Source organism: Ailuropoda melanoleuca, chromosome 1 (genome assembly GCF_002007445.2).
Source record: "Ailuropoda melanoleuca isolate Jingjing chromosome 1, ASM200744v2, whole genome shotgun sequence".
Lineage (NCBI taxonomy): Eukaryota > Metazoa > Chordata > Mammalia > Carnivora > Ursidae > Ailuropoda > Ailuropoda melanoleuca.
In genome coordinates this window covers 145,780,475-145,804,964 of record NC_048218.1, presented here as the reverse complement: position 1 = coordinate 145,804,964, position 24,490 = coordinate 145,780,475, and the positions used below count along the sequence as shown (strand labels likewise).

Below are 24,490 nucleotides of genomic sequence, written 5' to 3'. Positions count from 1 at the left end.
TGTTAATCACCATACAGTACATCCCCAGATTCCGATGTAAAGTTTGATGCTTCATTAGTTGCGTATAACACCCAGTGCACCATGCAATACGTGCCCTCCTTACTACCCATCACCAGTCTATCCCATTCCCCCACCCCCTCCCCTCTGAAGTCTTCAGTTTGTTTCTCATAGTCCATAGTCTCTCATGTTTCATTCCCCCTTCTGATTACCCCCCTTTACTTTATCCCTTTCTTCCCCTACCGATCTTCCTAGTTCTTTTTTTTTTTTTAATTTTATTTTATTATATTATGTTAATCACCATACAGTACATCCCCAGATTCCGATGTAAAGTTTGATGCTTCATTAGTTGCGTATAACACCCAGTGCACCATGCAATACGTGCCCTCCTTACTACCCATCACCAGTCTATCCCATTCCCCCACCCCCTCCCCTCTGAAGTCTTCAGTTTGTTTCTCATAGTCCATAGTCTCTCATGTTTCATTCCCCCTTCTGATTACCCCCCTTTTCTTTATCCCTTTCTTCCCCTACCGATCATCCTAGTTCTTATGTTCCATAGATGAGAGAAATCATATGATAATTGTCTTTCTCTGCTTGACTTATTTCACTTAGCATTATCTCCTCCAGTGCCGTCCATGTTGCAGCAAATGTTGAGAATTCGTTCTTTCTGATAGCTGAGTAATATTCCATTGTATATATGGACCACAGCTTCTTAATCCAGTCATCTGTTGAAGGGCATCTCGGCTCCTTCCATGATTTGGCTATTGTGGACAATGCAGCTATGAACATTGGGGTGCATATGGCCCTTCTCTTTACTACGTCTGTAACTTTGGGGTAAACACCCAGTAGTGCAATGCCCAGCCACTCTTCTGACCTCATGGGCCTAGAAGGTGGCCCAGAACAGTCTGTGCTGAAGGCTCCTAAGCCTTGGTCACAAAGCGTAAGAATCCCCAAGGATACTTACTAAAAATACAGATAATGAAGTTTTCTTCCAGACCTATGGATTTATCACCTACAGGTGGCAAGGTCCTAGAATCTCCTTTCTAAAGCTTCCCGGGTAATTCTAATGATGATGCAGATTTGGAAACCCTTACACAGTGCTTTTGTTAGTCCCAAGGAGAAGACTTTGGAGTGTTTTCACCACGCTCTGGGTTTCCCACAATGCTTACCATAGTCAGGAGCTCAGCGTAGCTTTTCACTTTATTTTTTCCTGGTGCCTCTCTTTGGAGGCACGGAAGTCTGCCAAGGCCTTTTCTGCTCTGCACTGTGTTAATCTAGCTTCTTTTCTTGCCTTCCCCCGCCCTTCCCTACTCCATTTTAAACTCTTAGGTCAGCTATTTTAAATGATTACTAAGTGAAGATTTATGTGGTTGTTACCTTATAAAGAAGTGCTTTCCTAATAAAAATATTTTGCCTTGTTAGGGAAGGATAGAATTTGAAACCCTGAACTGAAGTTCCATTCATAATGGCCGTGCTATCTGTTTCCCTTGCCCCCCGGGAAGAAATATGGCTTCTTAGAAATCCTGATTATCAGAATTCTGACCAGTCTTAACCCCCATCCAAGCATATGACATCTCATAATTTTACCGGAATAGGCTTGTTTGCTAGAAATCCCACCAATGTAAAGTCTGTACTTAAATGATTATTTATTGCTAGTTCTAAGTAACATGACAAATCATGATATTAATGTTAGATTGACCACTTTCCATACTGTGTTTGTGTTGGTATAATATAGTTTTACATGTCTAAGCACACACACGTGTGCGTGTGTATAGCATAGTTGTGCATGTCTAAGCCTCTCAGAATTGCTCATTAGACGAAATAAACAAACTTATAAAACATTTCCAATTGAAATTTGAACCCTGTGAATTACTACTGGTCCTGTTGTTATAATCCTACACATGTATTTATTTAGTTTTCTAGGACTTATGTGTGGAGAGTATAAGCTCTTGTCATGATTAGTTGCAGTTACTTTTAAAATTCATTTATAGCTTTTTTTTTTTTTAATATGAAAGGAAAATACTTATGGCCATTTCTTCTTATACATGCATTCTTGATTACTTCCAGAACTAGCATTTGATATATGTACTTTTGAATCTTCTTCGTTCTATAAATCCTTTGTTTATTGTTCTTCTCCCCGCTCTTATTTTCAACTTATTTGAGGCTGCTGGAGGTACTACGTCCCATCAAGTTAGTTTCTCCTATTTTAATGGATTTAATTCACTCCTTAACAACATGGAGCTCATTAGAAAGATCTACAGCACTCTGGCTGGCAACAGGAAAGATGTAGAGGTGACTAAGGGTGAGTGAACATAAATCTGAATTTTTGTCTGCTAGTATCTTGGTGTATTAGGATGAAGAGGCAACCAAGAGTTTACAGATTTTTCTATCCCATTGACACATACTAACCATATGGTACATGTGTGTTCTCCATCCTTTGATCAGACAAACAAAAGCAAATAAAACAATCTTCAGCAAGTTTTAAATAAACTGAAGACAGCCTTTGAATTAGGGAACCATGTAAAATTTCTTCACTGTTTTCCAGTCGTGCTAAAATCTGGGCTCAATCAGCAGCCGCTAAAGTGGCCTTCAGGAGTCCATGAGGAATTCTGTAAACTTACGCTGGTGACAGCCTCGGAACAAGAGATCAGCATTTTAACGTTTCTTTTTTGTTTTTTTAAAAAGAGAATTGCCTTAAGAATTGCACCGCTTCATTAATATAACCTCCCAGGCCCGATGCATGTGAAGTTCCTTATCGGCTTCCTTGTTTGCTTGGACCTGGCAATTCGAATAACGTCCTGTGTCATTTACAAACCTTCAGATGAGACACCAGGCTTTTAAAGTCAATGTTAGAGAAACTATTCTGTATGCTCCTTACAGAATGAAAGAATTGCAAAAATTCTTACCGTGTTTGGGTTTACTTGAAGTCTATGACTGAAAATATAGTTTTGTGATGTTCACTCACTCCAGTGCCTTGAGTTAATGCTGCAATTAGTGGCTGTTCCTTCTTGAATCTTTCCCTTTTAACTCTTTTTCCATACAGAGGAGTTTGTTCTGGCGGCTCAGAAATTTGGTCAGGTTACACCCATGGAAGTTGACATCTTGTTTCAGTTAGCAGATTTATATGAGCCACGGGGGTAAGTTGGTCTTTTTTTTTTTTTTTTCTTTCTAATTAGCTTTATAAAAGGAGGTTCGGGTGGGGGTAGGGAGGGCACTGGAGAAAAAGAAGCCAAATAAAAGAGGACTCTGAAATATGGGAACAAAAAAGGGAATGTTTTCAAATTCCATAATGCAAATTTTAATAAATTTGTATTTTGTTGTTGCTCGTGCTTGTTTTTTCCCCTCCAGACGTATGACCTTAGCAGACATCGAACGAATTGCTCCGCTGGAAGAGGGAACTCTGCCCTTCAACTTGGCTGAGGCCCAGAGGCAGGTGGGCAAAAGGAACAAACTTGCTTCCTGATGTTCTTCAATAGGGCACCTCCAAAACTCTTTCTACTCGCAGTTGCCTTTTTGGCACTGGTATCTGACCTGCCATCGTAATAACATTTTGCACCAAAAATCCAGACAATTTCAAAAAGCTGCGAAGAGAAATTACTTAGAGATGTTCTGATTCACAGATAGTTGCTTGTTACTTTCAAGGATGGGGTGATTTCCTAACTGCACTGGAAGCCTGTATCCTCCCTCCCCCACCCTGTAATAGGCAGAAGATCTTTTCTTCTTCCCTAACTCTCGTGTTGAGGGATGTGGCCCGGCGTCCTGTTCTGGTGTCGCTGTCCCAGCGATGCGGCGCGTTGCTGACTGAAAGCCGCCTCTGCTCCACAGAGAGGTACTTCATCGGCTCATTGTGCGGCTGCCATGCCTTCCGTTTTTCTGAATATCAAAATGAGATAATTTTGTTTAGTCTGGAGTAATAGTTTGAAGGCTTTTAGACTTCTTTTCTCTGTGAAAGGATTCATAAGTTATGTGGAAACAATTTGAGGAATGCTAAATTTTATTTTATGGTTAACAGAAACCAATCTCGTGAAGTCATGAGAGTCAGAAATTTAAGACATGGGACCTCCTCATTTAACTCTTGCTCGACTTGCTGTGGATCAGGATTAGAGAATAAAAGCTTTCATAGCATGTGTTGTGCTTACACGATGTTTGTAAAGTAAATCCAGTCACAGACGAGCGTCGTTTTAGAAAAATACCTCCTTTAAGGCAAAGCCACCTCTGAATCCTGTGAGACTTAACAGTTTTTGGCTTGGAGCTCCGGGTCTGTACAGAGACGCCAGTTTGACCACAATGGGTTGATGCGGGCTACATTTTTAGGACTGGCAGGCCTCGAGCCAGCACCCCTCCTGCCAGCTCTTTCCCCCCCGAATGCAGCGGCGAGTTTTGTGTGCAGCGTGTAACTCAAAGTGGTGGGTGTGTGCTCAGTAAATCCTAACTAGGCACCTCTGGAAAACCAGCTGGCGGTTGTTAAAGGAGGGAGCCCGTGTCCCCGGGTGCAGGACAGAGCACTGTATAATCACGTGCAGAGGTAGAAGCAACATTGCTCTCCTCTCTCTGATTTTTAAACACTGCTTGGCAGACGATTATCTCTTCGCCTCTATGCAACTAGCTGTTGTAGAAATTTGGGGATTAAGAAAAAGCAGAGGGTTTTTTTGTTTTGTCTTGTTTTGTTTTTTGTGTTGTTTTTTTTTTTTTTTTTTTTTAAGATTCCTTCTGTTCTCCAGCTGGCAGAGGTATCCAACAATTTTTCCTTCCTGCCCTCTGCAACTTTTTGGAGTTTATGGTGGGTGCTCATTGTTACTGGCCATGCAAGGGTTAGATGGGATTTACAGCAAGAAATGATTGGCTGTGGCTGAGAGGTTTAGAGCAATTCACAGCCGCCTTGTCTGGAATATTCTTTCCTATGTGAACGCCAGTAGGCCTGACAGCATTGACAGACTCAAGCAATGGAGGTCATCCACCTGGTAGGCTCCGTGCGAGCGTGTATCCTCAACAGAGGAGTGCATGGGAATCTTTCTTGTCTCATGAGCATGCTGCATTTCGAGCTTCAGAAAAGTTACGTGAAAATCTGGGACTGCATTTATTTTGTCTTTTTGATTAAGAGTTAGTGATAGCGGTAGGTCTGTTGCCCCCCCCATTATTTTCAAAGTATTTCCACTCATTATTTTGATGCCAGAACCTAAGTATTACATATTTATGTGCATATAAAAAAGTAGTGCCTTTCTTAGGGATGCATTTGTCAAAATGAGGTTAATCCTGATTTCCATCTATGCAGAGATAGAGTTGGAAACACCCCATGAAATTTGCAGAGGAAATGTTTTACATTCTAAAGATGTATATTTCTATATGAAGCTATTTTCAGTGAAGTGACTTTACAGGAGATTCCAAATTATCTCATTCTGTTAGAATTATGTAACATTGACAGCAACTAAAATTCAGTGGGTTGATAGCTAGGGTTGGTAATTATTTTCATTGTTCACCTACTTTAATTATCATGGCTTTTGAAAAACAAATTTTATTGAGTGTATTTATTCATTCAACAGGTGTTATTAAGTACTATCACCCTCATTTGACAACTTTGCATGACGTAAAATCACTGTTTTATTTATATAGACAGAAAAATGCAATAATCTGAGATGTTCTGGCATCAAAGACACGGTAAGGATAATGGGTCAAAAGAACAATAAAATAACTGACTGGCCTCAAGTATGAATTTAGAAAAAAGTGGATAGAAAAGAGGAGAAAGTAACGATTACCAGCAATACGACCGCCTAGTTGTAGCTGCTGTAAATATTTTGAGTTATCTCTGGGTGTTGGGATAGCGAAAATGTTAGTATGTTTTTATATGCATCTATAAGCCCGCATATAATTTTAATTAAAAACAACATCATATTGCACACAGTCTTTAACATTGTTCTTAAAAGGTTCATCATGAAATATTTCAAATATTTGTAAAGGTAAAGAGAATCATATCATGAATACCTGTTAACCTGCCATATTCCTTGTAACTAATCCCTTATGAACATTTTTCTTAACATCAAATAATTCTTTTACAACGACATATGATTTCATTTTAAGGCTGTAGCATTTTTTTTAAGTTTATTTATTTAAATAATCTCTCTATCCACCATGGGATGCGAATTCATAACCTTGAGCTCAAGAGTCGCATACTTGACTGAGCCAGCCAGGCATCCCAAGACTGCAACATTGTTAACCAGTCCTCTATTATTGGACATTTAGGTTATTTTCAGAGTTTTTGCTCTTGAACAGGATTGCTTTTTAATATTCTGGTAGCTTGATTCATGTTCATATACATGATTATTTTCTAGTCTGATTTTGTTGTAAGTAGAACTGCAGGGTCAAAGGTCATGTACAAGAGTTTGAGTGTATATTATCAAGTTTCCCTTCAAGTTTATACTGGATTAAATGGCAGGTTTGAGAAGCCCCGTTTTTATCAACTCTTGCCAGGCTGGGTGTTGCCATTAGAAAGCAAACCATGGTGACAGATGGTAGTTAGATTTATCATGGTGACACTTCACAGATTCACTATATCAATGTCAAAATCCAATGTTTTACACCTGAAACTAGTATATTGTAGGTCAACTACATTTCACTAAAATGAATTAAAAAAAAAACCCAAACCTTCCAGTTTGGTTAATGAAGAGTGATATCTCATTAATGTTTTTAAGTTTGGACCTCCTTGATCACTGATAGAAATTAAACATTTGAAAATAGGTTCATAACATTTCTGGGGGAGTACATAATGGTTTTTTGATTGATTTTCAGCGTTAACAACAATAATAACCTTTTATTAATAAGAACAACAGAATCTAACCCTGCCTTCCTCTTTGATATGTTAGTTTGTATCGTGAATTTGGAACCCGGTGGTTAATTTAAAAAATCATATGTGCTCATTTCTGTTCTGTCCTTCTTTCTGTCTCCTGCCTACCCCCACCCCACCCCGCGACTCCTGTGTGTGCCAAGAAGAAGGCCTCAGTGGACTCCTCCCGACCGGTTCTCCTGCAGGTTGCGGAGTCAGCCTACAGGTTTGGGCTGGGTTCCATTGCTGGAGGTTAGTCATGGATGAGTGCAAATGTTTCACTTTTGTTATTCCTCTGATTTTTTTCTCTGATTTTCCACCTTACATTATTAAAGGATGGAGCTTTCCTTGGTCTTGCCAAGCCAGTTTCCTGTCTGCATCTCTGAGATGGGACAAGAGCAAAGGGAACTTCGCCATACCTTCCTGAGATCAGGGCCTTTTTCTCTTAGCTGCAGATAGGCTTTTAAGACGGATGAACAGTGAGGTTAGGCTGTAGGTGATGAGTTTTTGTACATTTCAGCTGTCTGGGACATCCTTTTATCAGGAGACACTTGAATGAAAATCCATAGTTGTTTATTAGGAAAGTTCGTGCAGTTTTACAGTCTGTACATGCACAGTTTATACCTTTCCGTCTTCAGGCTTTTCTTTGGCATTGACCACCTTCCCCTTTCCTCTGACTGACCTGAATGCCTTTTGAAATATTGGTATTATCTGGTTTTAGCTGTTGGAGCCACTGCCGTGTATCCTATCGATCTTGTAAAAACTCGAATGCAGAACCAACGATCAACTGGCTCTTTTGTGGGAGAACTTATGTATAAGAACAGCTTTGACTGTTTTAAGAAAGTGCTGCGCTACGAAGGCTTCTTTGGACTGTACAGAGGTTAGTGCCATGTGCGAAATCCATGTAAGGTGAAATAGCAGCCAGAAGGTTTGGTTTTCCATCTGCATGCCTGAAATGGATTAGGGAGACTGCATTACAATGGAAATGCAGCAGATTCTCAATTATCCATGCTAAGGGGAGTAGGCTGGAGGAATCCAGGGCATGGCTAATCAAAACAGCCCATAATCTGAAAGCCATTTATATTGCTTTTCAGTAGATTTTATTTCTTAAAATAATTATTTTTTATAAATATCCTCAGTGGGTTTTTTAAAAGGCTCGTATTGTTTGTCTTCTTGAAGTAACTCAGTTCACCAGCTAAAAGGAAGAGGCATCCTGGGGATGGGACAGAGCCTACTCGGGATTAATGATTGTCCTTGAATATACCCCAAAAAAGTCTATCAAGCATGGTAACCAAGGGTTCAATGGAGCCCTCCTTTACTGCCTCTTTCTAAAGTTGCCTCTTCCCTTCCTCTCACTCTGTACCAGTGGAGTTGATTCATACACCACTCTAACAGGTAGTCCTATCCAGCTGCTCCTTCAATCGTCTAAGGTTCATGAAGCAAGGAAAACAGTAGCAAGTTGTATGGCATCACTAATAGAAAAGATCTCACAGATCTAGACTGGTTTTCCATTGGCATTGGCCTAAAGAGGCTTGACTTTACTTCCCAACCTCTCTGTATTGCCTTCTACAAAGAGAAAAGAAGTAAGTGTATTTGCATCAGCTAAGATACAGTATTGCGGGGCGCCTGGGTGGCTCAGTTGGTTAAGCGTCCAACTCTTGGTTTTTGTTAGGGTCACGATATCAGGGTCATGAGATCAAGCCCATGCTGGGCTCTGCGCTAGGCATGGAGCCTGCCTAAGATTCTCTCTCTCCCTCTGTCCTCCCCCTGTGCATGCACACACATTCGCTCTCAAAAATAAAATACAATACTCAGCCACTGGCAGGGTCTTCCCTCCCTTTCAGTGCTTGCTCTAGAAGAAAATAGTATTTAGTACTCTATGGGGCCAGACCTTGAAACTGGCAGCCATGTAAACCTGTGTCCATCTAAGGCCTCTTCTGCCATCTGCTGACTCCAGTCTTCATCTTATGCATCCAAGTGTAAAAACACAAAGACCCCTCTTGAAATTTCTCACCTTAGAAACCTAGGGGGTTTTAAACTCGAGAAATTCCATTTTGCAAGTTCTGTTGTGTAGGTAGATAACTCCCATCAAAGGCCTTTTGATCTCTTCTCTGCCCTCTTTCCCTCACCCCCTGCCTCTTCTTACAATTGGGAAGGTCTTTGACCCCAGGTGATTGATGATGACCCTTACAGGGTCACTGCCTTCCATTTGAAATACTCTTCTGTCCTGGTGACAACAAACCTCACAAATGAAATGTCTCCCAAGTAGTACAAGGTTAATGTCACAGTGCCTGCTTTGCAGTGACTCAGGCAAAGGCTGCCACCCTACCTGTTCACATGGGTTGTTTTCTGCCTGGAGAGCTTTGCAAGTCAAGCCAGGAGGATGTCTGAGCCTTGCCATTGCTTCCCAGACTACTTTTATGGCCTTCCTCGGTATTGGATTAAATGTCGAGAGTGCCTTTAGGATTGTGAGAAATACTTTTTGTCCTGCCGAATGTCCTTAATATGCTTGTGTTGACGTGGTTTGATTTAATGTTGAGTCCCTTCTCTTTCCTCTTCAAACAGTCTGACCGATCTTGATTCTTGGTTTTATTCAGATTTTCTTCCTTGACCTGTTCTTTTAACCCCATAGACAGAACAGCTTAAAGCATACCTGAGTACTGTGTGCCGAGCTAATATGGCCATCCCACAGACCTCTTGCTACATCAGAGATCATATCTTTAAGATGAGGGGCTGGGGGTGGGGAAGCTGCTTTTAACTCCTTAGGGAAGGGGAGTCAGCCCCTCTATTAGAGATGGAGGCTCACTTTAAAAACCAAAGGCACAGTCCTCCCCCTTTTCCTGGTTTAGAAACAGCCATTTATCTCACCTGTTTTGGCTGCCTGAACCCTGAGGGGTTCCCTGTCAGAGGATGGTAGGTAGAATGTGAGTACGAGATTAATTCTAGGAGTCATCTCTGTTCATTTCCTCTTGACTTCTGTTTTCTAGTAAATGATTTTAAAGCAAAAGATTTATTATAAAACTTTGTTTGGTTTTGTTCTTCAGTTTGGATCTTGAGAGCAAAGAGATGATTGGCAGTTCAGGTTAAAAGAAATTATTTATAACCTTGCTTCATAAAAGCGACCTGTTCCTATTATTGATTAGTTGGGGACCAATTCTCTTTTGTGCCTTGCACGTAATCATTAATTAATAATTGTATGTAACTGCTTATTTATAAATGCTTGTCATTAGGGTGGGAGAAAGATCAGATGAAAATGGGAAGTCATCAGTACTAGCACAAATTATAATAGAAACAACAAAGACCTGAGGTACCCCTGGGAATCACTATTGTAACCTGTGTGTGCAAAGTCAAGACAGCACACAGCCTGCGTATGATTCTTTGACTAAATTTCTCATTATTTTACTGTTAAAAAATTTTATTTTAGGGGAAACTTGAATTTCAGTTTTGGGAATTTAGAATTGCCTGTGATAACGCTTCACCTAGCAGGATGTGAGAAGGTGTCAGAGGACATCTCTAATTTATAAACATGTTTTGAAATATAGAGCCTATTTTTTCTATTAGGGAATTTTGCTTAACATGTAATTTTTCTGCATCAATACGTGTATAAATTGCTAATATTTCCTGAATAGTATAATTTGGGAATGTTGCACAAGTAAGGTCTCTTTCCCCTATTTTAAAATTATCTTTATGTATTTTTTGGAAAAAAGTTGGCAGTTAACACTGAAAGAAGGTGCTTGCGGCATGTGTCCTTATTATAAGGTTAATAAGCATCTTTCTCCCTCTCTTTTTTTTACTTTTCTTCCTATAACAAGAATACAGATCTCTAAAGGGGCGCTGTGTTTGTATCCTTGTGCAACAACTAGCGTGAAGTTCTTTCTAAAGTGTTTTTGAGCCCTGCACCGCAGGTGGTTTTTCTCTTGGCTTTCTCGGGCAGCCTTCGGCCTCTGCACGCAGTCCGGGAAGTTATCCAGTCCTCATTGGGGAGCGCTTTTGGATCACCGCACCGGGGTCCAAAGGGGATTGATAACACAGCTGCGGGGAGGGTCAGCAACTTCCTGGAGCAGACGTGGTGGCATCGTGGGCCTCCAGCAAGCCACAAGTCGCTTTAGTATGGTGGGTTTCTTAGGTCTTACTCTCCATGCCTCTGTGCAGCGCACTGTTCCCTTGTCTCTGAGAGTCTCTTATTCTGGGGGGATCAGGAAGGATCCCTTTGGAAATCCTATGAGACTGACTCTGCAGACCTTCTCTGTTATATATATGACTTTCTTTATGAGAACATGATTAATTTTCCAAGGTTTTTCTGCAGTTTTTGAAAATCAGACCCCCAGGCTAAGTCTGTCTGGATGAAGGGAAATAACACCCAGTGTAATCCAGATCTGTCTGAAGTCACGTGTAAAAGCCTTCCTTTATTTCCTCCACACTTTCCAGATTGATTTCATGCACTCAGGTGTTTACAATTTTTTTTTTTTTAAAGATTTTATTTATTTATTTGATAGAGATAGAGACAGCCAGCGAGAGAGGGAACACAAGCAGGGGGAGTGGGAGAGGAAGAAGCAGGCTCATAGCAGAGGAGCCTGATGTGGGGCTCGATCCCGTAACGCCGGGATCACGCCCTGAGCCGAAGGCAGACGTTTAACCGCTGTGCCACCCAGGCGCCCCAAGGTGTTTACAATTCTTAATGAAGTACCTGACAGCTCATTTGGTTTGAGTGAACTGCATGACCAAATGAGTCACTTATTGGCCTGCTATTGACTTGGCATATTAAAGAGAAACAATTGATTGGGTAATCGTCCCCAATGAAATGCTCTTACCAGTCCAGGAATAACTAATTTCTGCCTTTAAACTTTGCTGTACTCTCCTCCCTCAGGTGCTTCAGGTAATGATATGAGCAGCCTTAGAAATTGGAAAATGTTTGGGGGAGAATGATTCAAGAGAAATCAGAATCCATGAGAAATACTTCTTAAAGGAAGGTTTTTGTTTTTGTGTCTGTTGATGGGAGAAGTCATAAAGAAAATCTGCTGGAAAGAGAAACTAGCTCATTTTATGAGTTAAACTTAATTTGGAGCATTACTTAATTTTTGAGTTAATTGGAAAAAAAAATTTTTTTTTAAATTTTATTAAACCATTGATCTGGGCTTACAGAATCTTAAATGGATCTATTTCAAGTTGTCTGTGTGGTGCAAAAGCAGTCGTCTTCCATCCTGGAATGTTCTCAAGGTGACATCTAGAGGATATTGTGGTGATATCTCAGGAAGTTATTGATATGTTTGCATTCTGGAAGGAAGTTTTGTCAGACAGCTAGTTTAAGCGAGGCCTCTTCTTGTGGTTAATGACTATAGAGGGGAGTACCCAAATTACATGGGTCCACGGTGAAATTCCTTCTTGCATAATTCTTGTGGATAAAAATAAATTTTAAAAAAATTCTAGCACCAAAATAAAATGGAGTTTCTACAACTGTTTTGCATAACTTAAGAATGCATATGTCTTGGAACCAACTACACTGAATCCTTGAACTGTGCCAAATCATGGGTGTCTATCCATGTCCAGCAAAGCTTCTAATGAGAACAAAATAGATTGGTTTGAATCTTATTTTGGGGGACCAGTTTTTTGCATATTTTAATTTAGTGTATTAAGGCTGTGAAAAGATCAGAAGGCAGACATTTGCTTCTAGGAAACCATGAGCTGGGTAGTCACATCTGGAGATCTGCAGTGAGCCAGCTGTACCGAGCACAGGGTGTTAACACGGGAGGCAGAGGTAGTACAAGGTCAGACCAGGGTGGGTGGGTGTGTTGTCAGAGGGCCCTGAATGCCAGGTGACAACAGTGGTGAGCTTAGTAACTTGGGAAGGATGACGAAAAGATCGAAGTAGGCGCAGCCCAGCCAAGAAAAGATGGAGTGAGTTAGGGCTGGGCCTCCAGAATGGTAATTTATAACCAGCTACTGCCTTTGCTGAGTCCACAGCGAGCAGAATTGATTGAACCTCAGCAGCAAGGAATTAGTTGAGGTAGACGAAAAGATGAATAGGAGTTGTCATGTACCAGAGTGACACACAGGAGGAGGGGATATGACCTTTCTTCCCAATGATTTTCACTTCTAGACAGCCAGCCCCAAAACAGAGTCGTCGAAGGAACTAAATCCTTCCTAGACTAGAATCAGTATCATTCATTTACATTTGACACTCAGTCTTCCAAAGGCTTCCTGAACTATGGCTGGTTCTTGACATTTGGAGTAAAACATTTAACCCAGATGAGCAATCATTTAAATCTGACCATCTGCACTGTGTCCCCCACCCCCACCCCGCCATTTCCCCAGCTCCCCTGCACGGTCGGGTTGGGTGCTCCTCCAGAGCCGGGGCAGACCTGCCGTGATCAGAAAGGGGATAGCTTGGTAGGGAGGGTGGAAACGCCTCGTGCCTCAGGGCAGTATGAGTCAGAGGTGGACAGACGAGCGGTTGGAGGAGGAGGGAGGAAAGAAGGTTTGAACAAGTGAAGAGAGAAGGCCATGGAACTAGGAGCAGGAATAAAAGCTGTGAGACAGGGCGCGCAGAGTGCTGATAGCTCAAGAATGAAGGGTAATCTGATGTTGAAAGCAAGGAGGGCTTTCTGGGAAGGTGAGGGCGAGTGTAGTGGCCTCTGTGGGGAGGTCAGGAGGGTAAGAATTTAACATTGGAGGGGTTTCCTCTGGTTTGAAACTAGATAACACAAAAAAGTGCTTCATGTGCCTTTGGCTAGAGGAATGGGGATCGTTTATGCGCTCATTTCCCCTACCCCCCTCCACGGCTGTCTTTGCCCTGAAGGCCCCCTTCCCCATTTTACGTGCTCGTGCTCAGAGGTCCCTTTCTCAGGACTGCGCCTGAGTGTGTTTTTGTCTGCCCTGAGACAGAGATCCTGCTGTAGTTACGGAGTTTCTTCCTTGCTGTGGCCTGTTAGCGTCTGTGCGCCTGCCTGTTTCCTGCAGTGTGGTGTTTGGGGAGAGCTACTCCATGGCGCTTACAGTTGTCCATGGACCGGCAGCCTGCCTCCCGACCTGCTGCTCCACCCGAGCCCGCTTCCCTGCGTGTGTCCGGACTTGGACCTTTTCTCCAGGTCATGACCGGCAGGTTGGCCCCGCCGTTCAGTGCCTGTTACTCAGCACCTGGAGAGAGAGAGGTGGAGGCATGATGCAGATGCCCGCCACGCCTCCACCCTCCTTTCACCGTGTGAAAGGGCCAGTGCCGGGCGGGACCCAGAGAAAAGTTGTGGAACAGTCTGGGCCAGAAGAAAAGCCTTTACAGAGCAAAGAAGAAAGTTGGAGCAGTAAGTCTACTAGAGGGACCATGGGGACGCCGAGCACGGGAGGCAGAGAGCCCTGGCTGGAGGGGAGTGGTGGAGCTGAATGATCTCAGCTCTGAGCGCCACTGCATAGTCCCCAAACACTGAGGGCCTTGGGACGAGCTGCTTAGCCTCTCCAGATTCCAATGTCCATGAAGGAAGAGGAGCGTGATGATGGCGATGGTGATGAAGATAAAAACAAACAACAAAAAATCACTTCTGTAGTACTTCTGTGTGCTTGGAGGGCTTTACGTATACGAATTCCTTTCATTGTCAGAACTACCCCATGAAGGTGGCACTGCGTGTATCTCCATCTTATAGAGGTAGAAACGAAGGCACAAAGAGAGTGGGTTAAGTTGCCCACAGTGACACGGCTAATGGATAAGGGAGTCAGCATTCAGACTCAGCATCCTGGATCCAGACTCCACACTCTTAATCACCTGGCTCTTCTGCCACTCGGTAGAAATTACATTGTCAAGAGTCGCTTGTCATGAGAGGTTGAGCAGTGTTTAACTTCTTAACAGAAACATTTTATTTTCGCTTGAAAACCTGAAGATGTATTGTTATGTCTGTACTACTTCCTTATCTTTGCACAGAGGAAGCAGGGCCACGAGACACTCTCAGACCAGGTGCGCCCCCACATCTGGGGACAGGGCTTCTAAGGATAGGCATAATGCTGTGGAGACCGCATTCTACTCCAGACTTAACCCTGGACTGTGAACATTATTCAGGCAGAATAGCCTCTTGTATGCAGGAACAGAATCAAGGATATGCCTTGAACAGATAGATAGAAACATCTCGTTTTTGAATATGTAGTGAACGGTTTGAATAGTGTCTAGCTCTACATTTACTCGTGTAATTACCATAATAAACCAGTGAGTCATCATCAGCGTCCTTGATTTACCAGGGAAGAACCTAGAGTTCAAAGAATAACATCCCCAAGATCACTCAGCAGAAAAAAGGTACGGACCTCGGATTCCAGCCCAGGTCTGTCAACCTCCAAAGCTCAGGATCCAAGCCATTCATTTTGCTGCCAAGCCATTGGAAATAAATTGCTTCAATTAGGCCAGCATTATTAATGAGTTTCAAATCTTTCAGAGTCCCTTCCAACTCTGAGAGTCTAGAATTCTATTTCTAAAAGGTTTTTAAGTAGAGAATAGCATAGTAGCCCTCTGATCCAGCACACTGCCCCAGGAACCTCTTTGGGGTGCCTTAGGAAGCTCAAATTAGAGGTTCCTGATGTGGGCTTAGTTCCCACACCTCCAGCTCAGTTCTCATTGGGTTGCACAAGGGACTGGGATCAGAGGGGGTAGTGTGATTTATATCTCAACCCTATGAAATTTGAAGACAAAATACTATATTAATATTGTACCCTGTAAATCTTTTCTCGCATTAGCAGCCTTCTGGTAAAGTTTGCCAAGGAAGCATTGCCATATGTGCTGATGGAGCTGAACTAAAATGAGAAGATTAGAAAACTAACCACACTAATAAATTTCATTTGAGGCAGTTGGAAAATAGACTGCTGTTTTGACAAGTTAGAAGCAACACACACATCCATTCTCTGTTAAAATGAGTTTCCAGAATCCAACAGAAACATCTTATATTAGAAGCCTAATTTTTCTGCTGAGTTACCCAGATGTCAAACATATATGTACTTTAAACTTCACTGTGATCGTGTTGAAGCACCATAACGAGACTGGCTGTTTTAGGCATTACTGAGCCACGTCCCCCCCACCCCCAGTCAGGGAATCAGGAAGGTTCTTGAAATTCCCGCCTCTGTGACTCCTCATTGTTCCACAGATCATGACCCCTCCCAAAGGGCATTTACGCAGGGCTGCTGGCGTCCATGGCCCCATCTGTAGTGGCACTTGGGTCGGGTTGCAGTCCATAGCTGCCTTTGTTTCCCCATTTAGCCAGGGCATTCACCACAAGAATGGTCCTTATCCCGTGCATCCCCATGTGCCAACATCTGGCCCAAGTCTTAGGAAGGGATCTGTGCTTTGGTTTTATTCTTACTGAGTTGAAGTTATCTATTTAGTGAAACTCAGGGCCTCCGATTATATTACTTTAACCTCTTGGTTACTCTCCCTGCCTTAGGTCTCTGCCCTTAGCATCTATCCTTCACCTGCCTCTAGAACTTTTTACTCTTTGAACTACACTCTCTACCTTTAAAGCCACCCAATGTATCTACAGAATTTGACCCAAGCTCCTCAGTGTGTCCCGCGAGAAAAGCAGTATGATGCCTCAGTACGATGCACCAGATGCACCAGATAGGAACACCCCCTCCAGCCAGACTGCCTGGGTTGAACCCATTCCCCCATCTTAACAGCTGAGTGACCTTGGGCAGCTTCTTTAAAGTCTGTATCAGTTTCTGTTGATGGGATAAGAATAACTTGCACTGAGTTCCTATTTTGACTTGTGTGGATTAAGTGTATTGATTCACCTAAAGCCTGTGGAATAGTGCCTGACGTGTGGGAGGTACCCCCAAATACTGGTCATCATACTGTCACTAGTAGGGTTGCTTATCACCCGGTCCGTGATGCAGCCACAGCCTTCAGTGGTCTTGCCCCAACCCTGGCTGTGCCATGCTCTTCGGACTTTGGTGCCTTTCCCTCACCGGCCACTGTGCCCTGCGTTCTACCCACATCTCTCTTCTCCACTAACCCCCTGCCTTTCCTTCAAGACCCAGTTCTGGTACCTCTTCCTCTTTGATACTCTCTTCCCTCCTGCAGGAAACAGCGGGTTCTCTCCACTGTATTCGCGTAGTTCTCTGATGCCTCTGTGCTCTGGTACTCACCGCTCTTTTTTTTGGTTTATCTCCCTTTGGGGGCACACAGAGACACCTAGGGTTCCCTTTTCTTCTACACTGAGAATTTCTCCTGGGGGCAGCACAGACCTTACTATGTCGATCACAGTTCCTTCCAGTCCCAGGCACGCAGAAGGCACTTGGTAAATGTTTGCTGAACAAATAAATATTTGCTGCTCTATATTTAGTCTTAAATACAGGGTTTTCTCTTTTGTTTGGTTTTGTTTTTTGCTGTTCACGGTACATTACTAAATTTGTAGTGAGAAAGACAAATCTCGATAGCTTAAAAGGCTGGCTGAAGTGATTGTGTCTAACACTGTAGTCATTTGGCTCTGTGGGCTGTTTTTTTATTAGTCATTTTAAAAGACTGTCACGGGGTAGTTATAGAGACAAGAGATCATCATTTAAATCACAGTGCTTTCAGCCCATCCATGGTTTGGTCTACAATTTAATGATGAGAAAAATACATCTAGCAAGTAAATATTTAACTGAACATTTTGGTACTTGACCTGAATACAGAGGAAAATGGAAATTGTGGATGTTAAGGTGTAGTGAAAACAGCACACCCTGTACTTTACCTGTAGAAATTAGCGTTGTGTTTGTATAAAGTCACAACAAAGCCTCTCTCCTCGTATTAGAGACACGTCTTCTGTCATATGGTGTAAGTAAAAGGTTCATAAGTGAATGTAGTTTAGGAGGAGGGAGTGCTCACTTTGAATAAGAGCACTTGCTTGGCCCAGTGGTTTCGTATTCGTGTTTTCTGTGCTGCTTTGGTTCATTAGATTGTAAAGAGCATAGCCTGCCTCCAGCTAGTGAGAACAGAGTTTTGGTGAGAGTTTACTATGGAGAGAAAGAAGGCAGAGATCTCCCAGTGATTCCAGGGCAGGAATGTTGCTGGAACCTGCCCTCAGAAGGACCAGAAGATGGTCAAGGGCACTCCCCCTACCTGTGCACCCTTCATGACTTGTGTTCTCTCCCTTTGGTGTCTCTGTTGCATTGGCTTCACTTTCTCTTCTGTCTGCCCGTCCACTTTCTTTTCTTATTCTTATGCTCCTCATGCTTCATCGAGGCATTAGGCCACCCAGGGCTTCAGCCAGTCACGCTCCCGCCTCCCCAGGGCGTCTGCTCCATCTGTGCCTCTGTGCTGACTGGCTCTTCACTCTCAGAACTCTGTTGCGCTCCTGGGCGAAGATTCCCCACTGGCTAGTTCCACTTAGGCTTCTAGCTCATAGGGCCCACGGTGCTGGACTCATGGCCTGCAAGTGTTTTAGGTATCTTATCTTGCGCGATCACCTGTTGGCCTGGGGTGAAGCAGGCTCCAAATATGGTGGCCTAGAGAAGACATTGCAAACTCAAGTGTTTCTAGGATCCAGGCAGCTTATGTACATGAGGAAAGGAGGTGGTGTGTGAGAGGCAGCTACGCGTTTGCTGTGGGGCACAGGATGGGTGAGTATTATCTAAAAACATGGACTCTTGAGGAGGACGGCTCAGGTTGGAATCCCAGCCTCACTATTTATCAGCTGGGTGATTCAGAATGGATGAATCTCTGTGTGCTTCAGTTTCCTCCTTGTAGGATGGTTATAAGGATCCAGTGAGTCAGTAAAGTGCTTAATGTGGTGCCTGATACATCATAAATAATACATTAGCTGTTTTTAGGTCAGCTGTGGTTAAAGAACATTTTCGTTAGCGTCAGCATCCTCATCGTTGAGTTCCACAATGAAATGAGCTTTCTCCCATTTTTCCTATAGTGTGAAGCTGTTTGTACTTTTTGTAGAACCAGAGGCACAGAAAAACATTTCTCTCCTGTGAAGATAGCAAGAGAGCAAGGAAAATGATGAATGACAGTTGTCCTCAATCCCATGTTGGCATTAGGGAGTTGGGGGGACCTTGGTGAACCGATGCTCGGTCCTAAAGGGCAGCGCCTCACCAAACCGGAGCAGATGCCACAATGTCAGGAAGAGGCTGAGGGCTGTCAGATCTAGCGATTCATCCATCCATCGATCGATCCGTCTTTACATCTTTATAATAAGCCCAAATTATGTTTGAAACCTTGTCTAGTCAATAAAACATGTCTGTAGACTGGATACAGACAGCCGTCAGGCTGGTGACTTTTGGCCACAGGCTTAGGAAGATTGTGTGTGCCAAGCTGGTCACTCAGAGGACAAGGCAAGTGGACCTTCTTATGTTGATTAATTAGAAAATTGTCCTCACTGACAAAGGCCAACACCGTGACGTCCCTCTCAAGGACAGCACTATGACATGGGGGAACAGTACATTCTGATCCTCAGGGTTAGCTCACCGTGTGTTTCAAGGAAAAGGCATCTGCCTTTCATTTTGTTTTCTTAGAACAAATGAAAATGATACCATTTTTTAGTTTACTTATATCGGTCCGCTCCTGTTGTGCCTTTCCCAGAAGCGTCCCTTTCCTGTCAAAGGCATCCTCTTCCTGTGCCCTGATACGTAATTCCCACTCAACCTAACACGTTTAAAACAGAACTTTTCACTTCTCACCCCAAACCCATTACTCCCCGGGCTTCATCTCGCCCCAGCTATTCATGTCAAACTCAGTTTTTCTTTCTCTGTCTCCTCTCCTGACACACACAAACCCCATTGTTATGTCCTATCTTTTCTCCACACAGCAGCCAGAGTGGTCTTTCAAAATGTGAATTAGCATATCACTCTCCTGATGGAGGCTTGTAATTACTTCTCATCTAACCCAGGATCCTGGCCTGTGACACGGCTATAGCATCTGGCCCCCACTCGTGCCTCTCCTCATGCCTGCTCTGTGCCAGGTGGCTCACCAATGTGCACCCTCATTTTTGAGAACACTGGGCTTGTTCCTACTATTTCTTTGTCTTCTCTGTTCCCCTTCGAGAATGCATTTTTCCCCAATTGTCACGTCTTCAGGAAAGCCTCTCCCTTCCTTCCTCCTGAGGCTGGTCAGAGCAAGAACCTTGTTTGTCTTGTGCTTGTCAAGTTTCTAAATGAATGAATGGCTAAACTGTGGGCCTTCGGGGGTGGGAGATGAGAAAAGTGTTAGAAAAAAATAATATAGTTACTAAAGTACACTTATTTCACATATTTAAGAGGCAGGAGGGAAAAGAACAAACTTATGGAATAATGAGATTTCCTATATCACTAATACTGTTGATTTACCCAATGTGCAAACGACCCAGAATATGAGTGGGAATTTACTTGGTCCTGATGTGGCTCTTAGACACATTTGTACTTACACATTCCATTTCGAGTATTCTCATTAAAACTAATAGCAGAAAATCACAGTAGAGAGTGCCCCAGTGTTTAGATGGTGATCCCTTTTTTAGAGCCGTTGATTTGTTTAGTTAACGGTAATTTATTTAATATACTTCTACTTTTTGTTGCTTTTAGGTCTGTTGCCACAGTTATTGGGAGTTGCCCCAGAGAAGGCCATAAAACTTACAGTAAGTCTTTTCAGTTGATGCTTCTTATGCAGGGAGTTTGCACACACTCAGGAATCTAGCGGATATTCTTATGGGAAATAGCAGGTTTGTGTTTCCTCAGAGGTGCTGGCTAATTCGAACCTAGGGCACTCATCACACACCGTTTTTTCACTATCCTCCATTGAACACTGAACATCCAAAAATGTGATGTTATATTTGAATAGGACTTGTGGTGGCTGCTACCACCACCGTCCACCACCCACCATCCACCACCACCACCCACCACCACCACCGTCCACCACTGTCCACCACCACCACCCACCACCATCCACCATCGTCCACCACCACCGACCACCGTCATCCACCGTCCACCACCCACCACCACCACCGTCCACCACCCACCGTCCACCACCCATCACCACCCACCACCACCCACCACCACTACTGTCCACCACCCACCACCGTCCACCATCATCCACCACCACCGTCATCCACCGTCCACCACCACTACCATCCACCACCATCCCCAATGTGGCAGCAGCTGCAGCTAAATTTGCCTCCATCCCTACCATATGTATGGTACATGTATGTACCTGTATGCTCTATTACTGTTTAATCTTCAGCAAAGTGGGACCCACCATTTGCACAGGAGGAGAGTGAGGAGCCCACAAGGTTTAAGTATTTACCCATGTCCACACAATTCATGAGCGGAAAGATTAGAATCCAAAACCAGATTTTTCTGACTCCGAAGCTCAGTTACATGTGCCGTTGATAGAATTCTTGCTTAGGGTATATTCTGTAAGCATCTGCCAGGCCACCTGTTCAGGGGTCTGAGTTCTGGTTGAAGCTGATCCTGATCCTTGCTGTTACATCACAAAGGTCCTCAGGCCCCAGAAGGTTAAACCCTACTTTTAGATTGGGCTCTGAGCCTTGGTGCCTGAAATTATTTTACTGTGTTTTTTTGCCTTGGGACAACTCATCTTCTCTGGCTTGTATCTTCCAAAAACATGATTGATTTTTAGATGGCTTGTAGTTCATACTGTTTTGAGTACATTATACTTAATTAATTAATTAAGGTTACTGATGTTGAGAATTCTTAGATACTGAATTTCTACTAAGCCGAAAAATCTGCTTAGCCAACTTTGTCTCGGTGATGCATTTTGTTTTAGATTAAATTTTGTTAGCAGACATAAAAGTGATTTTTAATCAGACTCTGTAAACCAGTTTTAACTTCTAAAATGTATGTTTTTATTTTGTCCTTGGTGTCAGTTTGTCTCCCTTACATTATTGGAATTGGCAGACATATTTGCATTTTAGGCTTGTAAGTCATCTCTCTTTTTTTATTTTAAAGACTTTATTTTTAAGTAATCGCTACTCCCAACGAGGGGCTGGAACTCACAGCCTGGAGATCAAGGGTCACACACTCCACCCACGGGGCTGGCCAGCGCCCTGTGCCATCTGTCTTTCAGTTTCTTTCTCCTGGAAACATCAGCAATACTTATATATATTTTACCTTTTTAAAACTACGTATGTGCTATTAAAGGCACTTCTCAAACTTTTAAGATCCTTAATTTATTCGGTTTATGATTGCTTCAGAGAAAAAGAACATATTTACAGTTGTATATTTATATGTGTTTAATGACTTTCTTTATATTTTTCATCAGCTTCTGTAAATATTTTTCTTCAAGGTGAATGATTTTGTGAGGGATAAATTTATGCGCAAAGATGGTTCGGTCCCACTTGCAGCAGAAATTCTTGCGGGCGGCTGTGTAAGTACCTTTTGCAGAACTCTGTGTTGAAAAGATGTGTTTCACATGCATACCCCCACCGTGGTAACCTAATATGGACTAAGGCTTCTGTTCAACCACAGATCCTGTGCAAGGGCAGAGTCTTCTAGGGCCCGAGAACCATTCCTGAGATGGAAGGGTAAATGTTTCTGATCTTATTGCCTGTTAAGTCATGCAAGTCATGCCTGTTAAATCCGTCATTGCTTTCGGTTGGTTCTGCAGTAGAAGTCATTTGTGGCAGAAAGTGTTTGGCCTTTGAAAGAGTCTTTGCTAACCTCTTTCTAAAGTTAGTTTGTAGTACATTCTTTCCCCATGGCACCCTCTGCTGGGTCAGGCGCTAAAATTTGTAGTTCGGAGTCGGCAGCCATAGCTCTCTGCTTTGCTTTACCTTCCACGTACCAGCACCTTCTCGAGCTTCCCTGTGCTTCTGGAAGAAGGATGCTGGGAAACAACTGGCTGAGCGTGCTCTGCATTGTCAAAACTGCTTGGAATGAGTATTTCTTTATATGGATGAACAACCTGCATCTTGTTCTTAAGCTCAGCAAAACATGATGTCTCATTTTATCTCATGTACAGGTTTGTTCATGTGAATGCAAATACTTTAAGTAAATTAAACTCTTCTACAAAGACTGGCGCTATTTAAAGATAAGGTTGGTTAAATAAACGGGCTTTGATCACTAGGGCAATACAATATTGGTATATTTCCATCTAAACCTGTTTCTTTTCTTATAAGAAAGATGAGGTCACTTATTTTTTTAATTAGCTTGTTCTGTGCAGGAAATGGTCTTCATAAAATAATCTTTTCTTGAAAATCATTGCGTTTAGATGCTCGGCAAACAAATGAGAATATTAAACCTTTGTTTGGAAAGGGCTTATTGTCCTGACTTTGAATGGGGGTTCCTTAAAGGGAACAGGAGCTAAGAAGTCCTAGTCCAGGTCATTCTTAAGAGAGAGACGGAATTTGGCTCTTGCCTGACTCTCTTTCTGTTTGATCACTGACCTGTCGTAGATGGCCAGGTAGGATCCCCTTGTGCTGTAACTTTAGGAGCATTCGGGATGGAAAAAGGGAGGCTTTATTGTCCTAAATAAAAAGGCGCACGATAATAATCAAAAAGAATATTATTAGGAGGTGCAGGAGCTGCTCTTCCCGGTAAGTACTCTTCGTTTGAAACAACGGGAGTGTCCCTTCGAGTCACTGGGTTTCTAATGTTAAAGTGGCCGTCCCTCGGCTGTCTCTGGCCTGGCCTCCAGGCAGTTCCTCGGGTGTTTCTATAGGTCGGGGGGGGGGGGGTTTCTCTTAAAAAGTCAGGTTTTAAACCTGCTTGAAAAGACATGATTATATATCTCTGTAAGAATTTAAAATGTGAAATTAATTATGTGATACCGCTCAAGATTTTGGCAATAACCTGGAGGTTTATTATCTTTTTACTGAAAACATTTTGCCTGCACACAGGTCTGGGCGATGGGTTGTGGCACGTATTGTCTGCCGTAGGTGGTCTTGTTTTCTTGTCTGTGGTCGCCCGTTTCAAACACAAAGCGCGGATTGGCATCAGAAGTGGTGCCTCGCTACCGTAAAGAGGTGCAGCCCTTCTTCAAACCTGATCTAAACACGGGCTTAAAATTGGAGCCACTTGGGCTTTACAGCTACTTAAAATATCTGTGAAATGAGGTTTGCCATCCGTCATCTCTAAAGCAGGTAGACCGTGGTCCTCGGTGTTTCAAGTCTCCTGTTTTGCTCCCCCACCCCCCCACCCCCAACACTGCTTTAAGAAGTCAGAGTCTGTTTTTCAAGTGAGCAGTCCTGCAGGTAGCAGTCAATCCAGACCCTTCAGCTCTCTGAGCTGCGTGTTCAGTGTGTTTTTAAAGCAGCAGCATCTTCCTTCGCTGCAACAGTTTTCCCGCCCTTGGAGCCAGACACACACCGGAGGTCCTCAGGGTTCCACAGCCTCATCTCTCCAATTGGGAATACAAAGGGCTTTGAAAGGCTGTGTCACGTGACCAGCTCTCCTCCTTAGTTCACCCAAGCATGCCAAGCGTTGACTTTTAAGTCCCCGGGGAGCGCCCCTTGCTTCATTATTACTGAGAATTAGTACACATGGCTGACTTTTCACTTGTAACTGAAGCTGCTCATTTCTTTGAAGAAAGCTTTTCCTGTTTTATGATCTGTTTTCTGCAAAAACAGGGAAAATACGCAGGGAGGTCTTTGTCTAGTAACCTTCACAGCACTTGGCAAAACTAATAGTCTGTTTTATTATATTGTTTCAGGAAAACGACCACAATAATAGTAAATTTGGAGGAAAATTTTAGAAGAAGAAGAGAATAAAATTAATCCTGTTCATTAATTTTTGATTATA

At 43.0% G+C, this 24,490-nt stretch overlaps 1 protein-coding gene across 6 annotated transcripts in view; it reads left to right on the top strand.

Annotated features, from left to right (window-relative positions):
* The window catches only part of SLC25A13 (solute carrier family 25 member 13), a 181,606-nt gene that overhangs the window by 102,344 nt on the left and 54,772 nt on the right, over positions 1-24,490 (top strand). For 4 of the 6 annotated variants that reach the window (XR_004627725.1, XR_004627726.1, XM_034667959.1 and 1 more), the window contains 8 exons: positions 2,161-2,299; positions 3,041-3,134; positions 3,346-3,430; positions 5,608-5,652; positions 6,982-7,066; positions 7,536-7,694; positions 20,318-20,370; positions 22,038-22,118. Coding sequence is in view for 4 of the 6 variants with exons in the window: in XM_034667959.1 (XP_034523850.1) it covers positions 2,161-2,299; positions 3,041-3,134; positions 3,346-3,430; positions 5,608-5,652; positions 6,982-7,066; positions 7,536-7,694; positions 20,318-20,370; positions 22,038-22,118 (741 nt within the window). In the remaining 2 variants the exon portion in view is untranslated. Of the gene's footprint in view, positions 1-2,160; positions 2,300-3,040; positions 3,135-3,345; positions 3,431-5,607; positions 5,653-6,978; positions 7,067-7,535; positions 7,695-20,317; positions 20,371-22,037; positions 22,119-24,490 lie in introns of all 6 variants that reach the window. The other 2 variants (XM_011224594.3, XM_002918937.4) reach the window with 2 other exon arrangements.